Here is a 12067-nt window from a genome sequence, read left to right on the forward strand (position 1 = left end):
TTCCCCTACTAGCTCTCCCTAGCAGCAAGACCTAGTGGACAGAGCACGGGCCTGGGAGTCAGAAGGACCTGGGTTCTAAACTCTGCTCCACGACTTGTCTGGTCTTCGACCATGGGCAAGTCGCTTCACTTCCCTGGGCCTCAGTTACCTCATCTGAAAAACGGGGACTAAGACCGTGAGCCCCACGTGGGACAGGGACCGTGGGGAACCCGATTAACTTGTATCGACTCTAGTGCTCAGAACAGTGCTTGGCACATAGTAAACACTTAACAAGTACCATAACTCATTATTATTATTATTACAGATTCGGACCTTTCCCGCTCCGCTGCTCACTTCTCCCCATCCACCAGCTCACCTGCTGTGTGAATCTGGGCAAATCATTTCTTTGTGCCTCAGTTTTCTCCTCTGTAAAATGGGCATTGAAGACCCCTTCTCCCTTCCCTTTAGACTCTGAACTCCATCCAGGATTAAGCAGCTGGTTAGTGCTTAGTACAGCGCTTGACATCTAGTTTGCGCTTATAATAAATACCGTAATCATTATTATTCGCAAAGGAGGATCACAGTGTTACTGTTTGGGGATCATTTTTTATTGCCATCTTTTAAACTTCAGGCCTGATAAGGTGGAGAGAAGGAGATAGCGGGAATAGTGAGAGGAGAGAGGAAGGGGGGCTCAGACGGCCTCTTTGGGGTGGGGAGATGTTGGGAGGAGGGGAAAGGGCTCATCCCAAAACAGTTGTAGAGGGGACCTGGAAGGGTTGACTAGCCCACACCTTGGAACACCGAGGAAGTGGCTACTGGTCCCCGACCACACGTTTAACCCTTAGCTGCATGTTTAGTGACTCTCCACACTGAGGGCAGGGATGTTGTGGGGGGTGGGGGGCTCCACGGTTCCTCTGCAGAAGGGAGCAGGACAGACCATGCGACATTTGTTCCCGGGGTCACGGCCCGGGACCACCAGGGCTTCAGGGGAGGGAGTCAACCCGCAGAGAACCATTCACTTCGGCAAAGATCCCAAGTAGCGTCCCGGCAGATATGGAGTGGCTAGGGGGTGAGGGGAAGGGAGGGAGTGAGGGCAAGAACGACGGACTGTGATGTCACCGTCGTTTTCCAATTCCCCCACCTCCCCCGGGGAGGGGGCAGGGATTGGCGGGGCGAGGGCACGGTTCTAAACAGTCTGACCTCTCTCGTTTATCATTCTTAAAGAAAGGATCGTCATTTTTTAATGCTTTTTCGTTTAACCAAAAATAGCTTTCTTCCCCTCATTTCTCTCCAGTAAGAAATTGAAAAAAACCAACAACCCATCAAATGAAAACTGCAAACACACGGCATAAAAATAGCTTCAGACCATCATCTAGGAAGGGCCCAGGCTGCGGGAGGGCAGGCCGGGCCTCCCTCCGCCCGTGCCCCATCCCTTAAGCGCCGTCCCTTGGGGTGGGGGTGGGATGGGGGGTGGGAGCTCAAGGATGTCCACGCACACCTCAAACACGATACATTCCGGTGAGGCGAACCCGGCCCCGCTCCTGGGTCCAACCGTGAGCCATTGGGATTGGGCAGGGGGGAGTTGGTGGACAGCAGTGTGGTCTTCCGGAAGGGGACACCCCGTCTAGGCCAGGGCCACCCTCCTCCCACACCTGTGGGGGAAAGTGAGACAACCCACCTCCAATCCCGGGCAGCCGATGGATAACGCGCCTGAAGGAAATGGGGGGTCATGGGAGCGGGGCCTTAGATGTGGGTGTTTCAGGGATCTGGGGAAGGGGAAAGACACACTTAGTCTCAGGGTCACTGAGGGAACTTTTTTTTCTTTTTTTAATTAAAGAAAAATATGTTTTACGAGGGGCAAGGGATCTCTCAGAGGCAGCTGGCCAGGCCCTTCCTCTCCAAACTGGCTGAGGGGATGGGGGTCACTCCCGGCTGTCCCCGACTCTCCAGCACTGTCAGATTTCTCTGACTCTGGGCCCCACCTCTGCTCCTCCCTGGATTCCCAGAGGGCTGCCGGGGGGGGGGGGGGGGGGGGGTGGAGGCGACGAGGGGACGGGGCATCGGGCCACCCCTCAGGGCGGTGGGGTTTCCAGAGAGACCCTCCCAGTCTCCCACTGGGGTGGGCGAGGAGCGAGCACAGGTGGGGAAGGGGACAGTTTGGCTCACTGTTGGGTGAGGGGATTCTCCCGTCCCAACTCTTGGTCAGTCTAACTTGGCTGAAGCAGGTAACTTGAGGTTTCCACCAGCAGCAGCTCCCCCTGCCATTTACCTCAGGGCAGAAACACGATTATATCTCAGCCTGCCTGACTGAGGGGGCCGGGCCGGGGTCCCAACGGCCTCACGGGAGCCACTCGGCGTGGAAGGGTCGACCCCTCGTCACCTGCCAGGGGGCTCCTCTGGCCCAGGGCCCAGTGGTCGAAGTGAGGGTAAAAGGAGGGTCGAGGGAGGAGAGGGAAGAGTAGGAGAGATGAGTGGGAGAAGAGCAGAAAAGGAGGGAAGGAGAAGATGAGGGAGGAGGAGAGAGGAAGGAGAAAGGAGACTGAGGAAGGGGGAGAGGAGGAATTAGGGAAAAGGAGAGAAGGGAGGGAAAGGAAATCCAATAATGCCAACACACGAAGGAAGAGAGGGGGGTGGTGAGGTAGGGCTTGGCTTTCGACGTTTTGGAAGTGCTTCACACCCGAACAAGGACGAGGACGAAACAAAACCTACAGAGACAACATGGCGCCCCCGGCGCCCGGGGCCGGGGGCCTGAGGTAGGACCGAACACGGAACGAACAAGTGCCAGACTTTGAGGGGGTGGAGGGAGGCGGGGCGAGGGGGTGGGAGTAGGACCTGGAGGACGGGGGCGGGGACGGGGGTCCTCATCCGCCGCCCTCCGGGCAGACATTCATTCCGGCTGAGGTAGGTGCTGAGCCCACTGCGGGCGGGCCTGGCGTCTGCCCCAAGTGGCAGTTCGATGCCCGCGAAGGGCTTCTGGGAAACGCTGGGTGAGCGAAAAAGTCAGACAGGGAAAAGCATCCTGAGAAATCAAGAACGCGGGCAGAGCCGCCGGCGGAGGGAAGCGGGGCCCAACAGCCGGCAGCCTGGGAGTCATGTCGAGAACCACCTCCATCCAAACACTTCCTTCTTCTTTTTTTTCTTCTTCTTCTGTAATCTGGGTGGCGGCGATTCAGGGGAGTGGCTTGGGCCCTCCGATCTGCCCTTGGAAGCCCTCTCTCCCAGTCCAGGATCGCCCCGCCCCCCTCACCCCAAGAGGAGAAGGAATTCTCCCCGGGGACAGTCTGGAGAAGGGCCGAGGAGGCGTTCTGCTACTTCCGAAGGCCGGATCGCGGAGCCACCAGAATGATAATATCAATAATGATAACGAACGAGTTCAGAGAAACCCTCGACTTGACCTGAGATTGAAGAATCACCGTGCGGGTCCCGCCGAGTGCCAGACACAGCCCAGACCCCGCAGGGCGCTGGACGCGGCCTCGGCCCAGAGGCCCGCCTGACACCAGATACGTCCTGGATCCCATTCCCAGGAATTCCCTGGTGGGGACGTCCTGACCGGGTCCACTATCCTTCACCGGCGGGACTGGGGCTGGTGCTCCGAGATGAGTCCGTCCTTAGGGCTGGGGACACTCCAATCCCAGGGATGTCCGGGTCTGGGGTCTCGGGCCTCCGCTCCTCGAGGTATCTGAACTCCTCCGGCGGGAGGGTGGACATCTGGGTCTCGTCGCACGACTCGGGCAGCCCGGGGTCAGGCTGAGGGAGCAGACAGCCAATCAGAGGTTAAAAACCCATTCCCCTTCCGTCAACCCGGTCGGTAATAATAATAACAGTAATAATAATGATAATAATTATGGTATTTGTTAAACTCTTACTATGTGCCAAGCACTGTACTGACCACTGGGGCAGATACAAGCAGATCGGGCTGGACACACTCCCTGTTCCATGTGGGGCTCATAGTCTCAATCCCCATTTTACAGATGAGGTCACCGAGGCACAGAGAAGCGAAGCGACTGGCCCAAGGTAACACAGTGGACTAGTGGGGGACCGGGATTAGAACCCGTGACCTTCTGACTCCCAGGCCCAGGCTCTATCCACTACGCCAAGCTACCCCAAGGTCGGCAACCAAGTCTGAGAGTCTTGCTCGGACTCCAGCCGACATCGCGCGCTCCTCCACAGACCCCGGAGAGGGGCCGGGATAAACCGGAGAATTCCTCAGGCCCCAGCCTGCCTTGCTTTCTTCTGTGACCCCCATGTCTCCCCCCCCCCACCGCCGACCAACGGGAAGGTTTCCCCATGCCGGGCTGGCCTGAGATTCCGGTGAATCCAAACTACTAAGTCACGGACGTAACCACCCCCCTTTTTTTCATGGTATTTGCTAAGCGCTTACTTTGTGTCAAACAATGTTCTAAGCGCTGGGGGAGGTACGAGTTAATTTGGTTGGACCCAGTCCCCGTCCCTCCCCCTATCCCTTGGCGGTTCAGCTGGGACCAGGGGGGCGGTTTTACCGGGAACCCCTTATCCCCTGGCGGCGCGGCCTGGGACGGGGGGAACAACTGCTCCAGCTCGTTGGGGTCGAGGCGCTTCTCGTTCCCACCCAGCTCTTCTCGGTCCCGCCAGGGGCAGGAGTTCCCGTTCGTGGCCGGGCCCCTCGGGTCCCTCTGGGGCGTGGACAGCTGCTCTTGGGCCGGTTGGCACACGAGGAGCCTGAGGACAAGGCGGGCAGGGGTGGACGGAGGAAGGGAGAGACGGGCAGAGTGGACAGGGGAAGGCAAAGACAGGCAGGGGTGGGAAGCGAATCGCTCAACTGATGGAATTTACCGAGCGCTTACCGCTCGCAGTGCATTTGACTAAGCACTTTTTCATTCATTCAGTTGTACTGATTGAGCGCTTACTATATGCAGGGCACTGTACTCAGCGCTTGAGAGATTACAACAAGAAACAGTCACATTCCCTGCCCACAGTGAGCTTACAGTCTAGAGGTGGGGAGACAGACGTCGATACAAATAAATTACAGATATGTACATAAGTGCTGTTGGCAATTCAGGAGTACCAGTCACAATATTCAGGGCTTACTGGGTACGGAGCACTAGATTAAGCATATGGGAGCATAGTAAAAATAATAACTGTGGTACTTATTAATAATAATAGTACTAATAATGTTGGTATTTGTTAAGCGCTTACTATGTGCCAAGCACTGTTCTAAGCACTGGGGTAGATACAAGGGAATTAGGTTGTCCCACGTGGGGCTCACAGTCTTCATTCCCATTTTGCAGGTGAGGTAACTGAGGCCCAGAGAAGCTGTGACTTGCCCAAGGTCACACAGCTGGACAGTTGGTGGAGCTGGGATTAGAACCCATGACCACTGACTCCCAAGTCCGGGCTCTTTCCACTAAGCCACGCTGCTTCACATAGTCCTTAATATGTGCCAGGCACTCTATTTAGCACTGGGGTGGATACGAGTACTAGTTCCTGGCATATAGTAAGCACTTAACTAGTACCATAATTATTATAATAAACAAATCGGGTTGGACACGGTCCCTATCCCACATGGGGCTTAGAGTCGCAATCCCCATTTTACAGACGAGGCAACTGAGGCACAGAGAAGTGCAGTAACTCAGCCAAGGTCACACAGCAGACAAGTGGCAGAGCCGGGATTAGAACCCATGACCTGACTCCCAGGCCCGGGCTCTCCCCACTAGGCCTTGTTGCTTCTCCTGGTCTACCAACTCTGTTACACTGTACCCTCCAAGCCCTTAACCCAGTGCTGTGTACACAGTAAGCGCTCAGTAAATACGACCGATGAGCTGGAGCAGAGGGAGGCCCAGGTGTCATCCTATCGCCGCCCCGCCGCCGGGCTGAGGGAGACTCCCCGGCCCTGACCGGGCACCAGGGGCACAGACAGGAGGTTCCCCAGAGGCCTCCCCGCCCACACCCGAGGTCACTCACCTGCCGCGGTAGCCGAAGACAAGAAAGAGCACACAGAAGACGATGCAGGCGATGCCAATGTGGATGCCAACGATGAGGCCTGTGGCGGTGGAAGACTTACTGCCCTCCTCCTCCTTCAGGCAGTCACACGGGGGGTTGGGCACTGAAAGAGCGGAGGGGCAGGGGCTCGTCCAGTCGGGCAACTGAGACCCCCTTCCTCCCCGACCCCCAGTCTGGGCTGAGGGAGGAACCCGGTGCCCTCAGGGGACCCGTTTAGCTACAGGGGACCTGAATGGACGCTTCCCCCGTCAGCTGCCAGCGCTCATGGGCGGACCTGGGCACCTAGGGGCAGGCAGCGGGTTCATCGGATTTATTGAGCGCTTCCTGTGTGCAGAACACTGTCCAAAAGTGCCGGGGAGAGTACGACAGAACGGTGACCATGATGGTGGCAATTGCTGAGCGCTTATTATGTCAAGCACTGTTCTAAGCACTGGGGTAGGTACAAGCTAATCAGATTGGACACAGTCCCACATGGGTTCACGGTCTTAATCCCCATTTTACAGCTGAGGGAACTGAGGCCCAGAGAAGTGAAGTGACTTGCCCACGGTCACACAGCAGACATGTGGCAGAGCCGGGATTAGAACCCATGTCCTTCTGACTCCCAGGCCCTGGGTCTTTCCACTAAGCCATGCAGACACATTCCCTACCCACAACGAGCTTACCGTCTAAAGATGCAGCCAGATATCTGGCAGCCTGAGAGGCGACCTGTTCTTTCTGCCCCTTTTTTTTTGCGAAACGGTATTTGTTAAAGCGCTTATTCCATGCCAAACACTGTTCTAAGAGCTAGGGTAGATACAGGTTAATTAGGATGGACACAGTCCCTGTCCCACAGTCTAGGTAGGAGGGAGAATAATTTAATCCCCATTGAAAGGTTGAGGAAACCGAGAACCAGAGGAGTGAAGTGACTCACCCAAGGCCACCCAGCAGGCAAGTGGCAGAGCCTTGATTAGAACACAGGAGTTCCGATTCAAAGACCTGGGCTCTTTCCACTAGGCCATGCTGCTTCGAATCCCAGCTCTGCCGTTTGCCAGCTGTGTGACTTTGGGCAAGTCACTTCACTTCTCTGTGACTCAGTTACCTCATCTGGAAAATGGGGATTAAAAACTGTGAGCCCCATGCGGGACAACCTGATCACCTTGTATCCTCCTAGCGCTTAGAACAGTGCTTTGCACATAGTAAGCGCTTAACAAATACTACATTATTATTATTATTCTCTTTCAGGAGATGGGAAGGAATAGTTGCCCCCTTGGTTCTGCCCCTCTGCCTCCCCACTGAGTCTAATCCCTGGAGGCCCCGTCCAGGGATAAGGAACTCTAGGAATTGGTCCGGCCTACTGAGCCGAGATATTTCAGCCCCGAGGTGAACGCTCCCTCCTAGCCCAAAGGGAAGACCCCCGCGGGTGTTCACAGATTGAGCCTGAGGTTGGTGTCCTCTCCCCTTTCTCTGATGGAGGCTTCCTGCCTCCCCATCTTTCCTTCTGCCCCACTTTTTGGGTGGTCTCCCCACCCGGGGATCATTTGGACCCTCAGGCAGAAGCGAGGACCGGCGCTTGGAGATCCCCAACGGGGGTACAGGCGGAGCCTCCCCCAGAATGACCGACGGCCCCCACGTCATAAGCCGGGTGCCCGGGTCGGGGCTGGTTGAGGCCCGACCGGGCAGGATTTGAACCCCGAACTCCACTCCCCGCACTCCCGGTCTGGATTCTCTTTTTAGAGAAACAGCGTGTCCTAGTAGGTAAGTACAGTGCTCTGCACACAGTAAGTGCTCAATAAATATGATTGAATGAATGATCCTGGGAGTCAGAAGGACCTGGGTTCTAATCCCGGCTCGGCCACCCATCTGCTGTGGGACCTTGGGAAAATCACTTCACCTCTCTGTGCTTCAGGTCTCTCATCTGTGATCCCTATGTGAGACAGGGACTGTGGCCAACCCGATTATCTTCTATCTACCCCAGCGTTTAGAACAGTGCCCGGCACATAGTTAGCTCTTCGTGCCTAGTAGGAAGAGCACGGGCTTGGGAGTCAGAGGATGTGGATTCAAATCCCGACTCTGCCACTCGTCCGCTGTGTGACCTTCTTAACTTCTCAGTGCCTCAGTGACCTCATCTGGAAAATGGGGATTAAGACTGTGAGCCCCATGAGGGACAACCTGATTAGCTTGCATCTACCTCAGTGCTTAAAACAGTGCTTGGCACAGAGTAAGCGCTTAACAAATACCATCATTATTATTAACAAATGCAATTATTATTATTTTTATTACTATTATTATTTCCCAGAGCCCCCATCGCGGGGGCCGACTCACCAGTCCTGTCCACGGTCTCGCGGAGGGACACGAAGCGAACGGTGATGTTCCCGTCCCCGTGCTGGTTGTAGGCCAGCAGCTTTACCTCATAAACCACGGCCGGGTCTGAGGGGAGAGTCCGCCGCCCGGTCAGACCCACGCCGGGGGCCACGAGAGGCTGCCGGGTCACCCCGCCTCGACCCGGGCCGGGGTCCACGAGGGGCTACCGGGACGCCCCGCCTCCACCCTCCGGGGCAGCTGCCCCCCACCCCCGGTCCTCCCAGGAGTGGGGGTCTCTCCGCCCCTGCCCCTGCCCCTCCCTTGAGGTCCCCGGTGCCCCGCCGCCCGCCCCGTACCCAGGTGGGTGATGTTGAAGGAGGTGGCGTTGCCGGGCAACAGCACGGGGCCGACGAAGCGGGGCAGGTGCACCTGGCGGTAGAACAGCTTGAAGCCTCTGTGCTGCCCCAGCTTGAGGGACGGCTCCCACAGGGCCTGGATCGCGGTGCTGTTCAGGACCCTGACGGACAGGGCCGGCATCCCCGGGACTGCCACAGAGGCGCGCGGGGAGACACAGAGACAGAGAGGGGAACGGATAGGGAACGGGAAAGGGAGAGAAAGAGAGAGAGCCGGGAGAGGATTGGGGAAAAAGAGAAATCAGAAACAGAAATTTTCAATTCTGGATTCCCTCCTCCGCCAACTCCTCATTTTAGCTACTTAGTTTCTTTTTGTTTTGTTTTAGTGGTATTCGGTAAGTGCTTATTACGTGCCAGGCACGGTTCTAAGCACCGGGGTAGGTACGTGCTAATCAGGTTGGACACAGTCCCTGCCCAACGTGGGGCTCACAGTCTCAATCCCCATTTTATGGTTCAGGTAACTGAGGCCCAGATAAGTGAAGTGACTTGTCCAGGGTCACTAGAACCCAGGTCCTTCTGATTCCCAGGCCCGGGCTCTATCCATTAGGCTCCACTGCTTCTCCTCACTCTACCCCGGCCCCTGCGTTCTCAGGTAAAACTCAGGCTCCTTGACCTGCTCGTGTTCTTGCCCGGTGGACTCCAGCTGGCCAGGTCCCAGGGGTCAAAGCCCAAGGCCAGGGTCCAATGTCCGTTCAAAACTGTCCCCTTCAGGTCGGGCCGGCTCGCAAGTGCTTAATAGGGTGCTCTGCACATAGTAAGCGTCAATAAATGCGCCCGGCTGGCTCTCAGCGGTCCACGCCGCGGGTGCCCTCGGGCTTCCCCGGCCCCCCGGGGCCTCACCTTCCCCCAGAGTGCGGACCACGGTCACCACGGAGGGTCGACTGGCCCCCCGCGACGTGTAGGCCTTGACGTAGAAGCTGTAGCGGGTGGACGGCTCCAGGTCGGACACTAGCTGCTGGAAGGTGCTCTTGCTGACCGCCTCCTGGTACTCCATCTCCAGGGGGTCTGGGCCGGGGCGGGGGCAGGGGGAACACTGAGGGAAGGCTGGGGAAGTGGGGGTAGGGGAGGGCCCTCCGGGGGAGGGGCCGGATACTGGTCTTCCCGGTCCATCCCGGGATGCGTCTGCCTCCCGTCTTGGGTAACATCCCGCCCACCCTGCCTCCTTTAGACTGCAGTCCAAAGCCGCCACCTCCAGGAAGCTTTCCCTGATTGGGACTCCCCCCGCATCCTCCCCCCCTTCGCTCGCTCTCCGTCCAGCTTCCCTTCTGGGGCACCCGCCCACCCCCGGGGCCTTCTGGGCCCTGAGACCTCCTCCACCCCCGCCACGCCACCCTGGACCAGGCCTCCCATGCCTAGGTGCTGAGCAAATGGGGTTCAAAGTGTTAGAGACCCAGGGACGGGAAGGGGGGTTTCACCTCCCAGCCCGGAGGGACTGCAGGGGCCCTCACCGGTGGCCTTCCTGATGTGGAGAACGTAACCGATGATCTCCTGGGTGTTCTGCAGGGGTTCGCCCCAAGACACCTGGACGGTGGTGGCCGAGACCGTCTCGGCCCTGACGTCCCGGGGGGGCCCGGGCAGCCCTTCCGCCCACAGCACGGTCAGCCGGGCGCTGGCCTGAGAGGAGCCGGCGCTGTTCTCTGCGATGCACTGGTAAATGGCTTCGTCCTCCTGGCTGATCCCGGAGAGGGTCAGCGTGCTGGGTGGGGGAGGGTCAGTCGGGTGACCATCTCGGCTTCCCCCCCCGTCTCTCCCCAGTCCTCCCGGGCCCCCCCGCCCACATCGTGGCCGCTCCTGGGGGTCACGACCCCGGCAATACCGGGGGAACCGTTCTCTCCACCGCCGGCGCCCCTCTCCCCGCACCGTGGTACCTATTGCTGTTCTTGAGCTTGACGTGACTGGAGGGGCCCAGGACCTGCCCGTTCTTCAGCCAGGTGATCTGGGGGGGCGGCTCCCCTTGCGCCTGGCAGGTGAACACGGCCGTGGTGCCCGCGGGCCGTGAGATGGACTGCGGGTGCTGAACGAACTCTGCGGGGGCTGAGTGGGCAGCGGGTGTGAGGCCCAGGAGGAGGAGGAAGAGGGAGAATAATAATAATAATAACTGAGGCCCAGAGAAGTAAGTGACCCGCCCAAGTTCACAACAGCAGTCAAGTGCTACTGTCCAGCTAGGCCACAGGCTCTGAACTCCTCAGTCCGGCCTATGTCAGCTGGGCCCGACCTGCCCCTACCCCATCCTGCAGGGGTGGGGGAGAGGGGCAGGGAGAAAGAGGGGAGGAGAGAAGAGGGAAGGGAGGGGAGAGAGGAAGGAGGGGAGGGGCAGGAGAGAGGAGGGAAGGAGAAGGAAAGAGGGGTCCTACTCTCTTGATTGTAAGCTCACTGTGAGCAGGAAATATATCGGTTTATTACTGTATTGTACTCCCCCAAGCGCTTAGTACAGTGCTCTGCACACAGGAAGCGTTCAATAAATAGGATCGACTGAACGATTGATGCGGGGTGTCAGCTGAGGCACAGGCCCCGCAGGCAGGAGACGAGTAAATGCAATTTTAAGAAAGATCGTTTGTGTCAAAAAGCCATCGAGCCAAACTCTGTGCTCAGAAATTTGGAAATACACGCGTGAGTGGGAGCTGCTGGGCCCCGCCCCGAGCAATAAGGCAGAGGTGGATGGCCTCGTCACCGGCTCTATTTTCCCACACCCGCTTCCCCCTCCTGCCCCACCAGTGATGCTGATGACGGTATTGTTAAGCGTTGGGGTAGATACAAGGCTATCAGGTTGTCCCAGGTGGGGCTCACAGTCTTCACCCCCATTTTACAGATGAGGTCACTGAGGCCCAGAGAAGTGAAGTAACTTGCCCAAAGTCACCCAGCTGATAAGTAGCGGAGCCGGGATTAGAACCCACGACCTTTGACTCCCAAGCCCGGGCTCTTTCCATTAAGCCAGGGGGAGCACCGAGTAACCCCCTTTTTTTAAAATGGCATTTAAGTGCTTATTCTGTGTCAGGCACTGCCCTAAACACTGTGGTAGATACAAGTTAATCAGGTCAGACACAGTCCATGATCTGCATGGGGCTCACAGTCTTCATCCCCATTCTCCAGATGAGGTTGTGGAGCTGATTAACACGAGGCCCAAGTGAAATGCTCCGTCACTCACATTTAGATGAATCAGGGACACACGCAAGCCAAAACAAACGATCGTTTCAGACTCTGATTCCTTCCCCTTCACCATGTTGGAGGGACAGCTCGTGCCGGAAAATGGAAGGATTTAACTTCCAGAACCGAACCGCCCTGAGAAGCAGTGTGGCCCAATGGCAAGAGCAGGGGTCTGGGAGTCAGGAAGATCTGGGTTCTAATCCCGGCTCTGGCACTTATCTGCCTTTGATGAGCAAATCACTTCTCTGAGCCACAGTTACTTGTTTGTAAAT

The 12067-nt window shown here is 57.4% G+C and overlaps 1 protein-coding gene across 1 annotated transcript in view; it reads right to left on the reverse strand.

The window, feature by feature from the left end:
* Positions 1-2498: 2498 nt before the first annotated feature.
* Positions 2499-12067, reverse strand: part of IGDCC3 (immunoglobulin superfamily DCC subclass member 3) — a 55951-nt gene continuing 46382 nt past the window's right edge. The window contains exons 8-15 of the mRNA XM_029065042.1: positions 10520-10685; positions 10100-10347; positions 9492-9656; positions 8595-8783; positions 8260-8364; positions 5920-6061; positions 4479-4677; positions 2499-3726 (exon numbers count right to left, since the gene is read on the reverse strand). Of these exons, the coding sequence (XP_028920875.1) occupies positions 3538-3726; positions 4479-4677; positions 5920-6061; positions 8260-8364; positions 8595-8783; positions 9492-9656; positions 10100-10347; positions 10520-10685 (1403 nt within the window). The 3' untranslated portion in view covers positions 2499-3537. The remainder of the gene's footprint in view (positions 3727-4478; positions 4678-5919; positions 6062-8259; positions 8365-8594; positions 8784-9491; positions 9657-10099; positions 10348-10519; positions 10686-12067) is intronic.

The sequence above is a fragment of the Ornithorhynchus anatinus genome, chromosome 5 (genome assembly GCF_004115215.2).
Source record: "Ornithorhynchus anatinus isolate Pmale09 chromosome 5, mOrnAna1.pri.v4, whole genome shotgun sequence".
In the NCBI taxonomy this organism is placed as follows: domain Eukaryota; kingdom Metazoa; phylum Chordata; class Mammalia; order Monotremata; family Ornithorhynchidae; genus Ornithorhynchus; species Ornithorhynchus anatinus.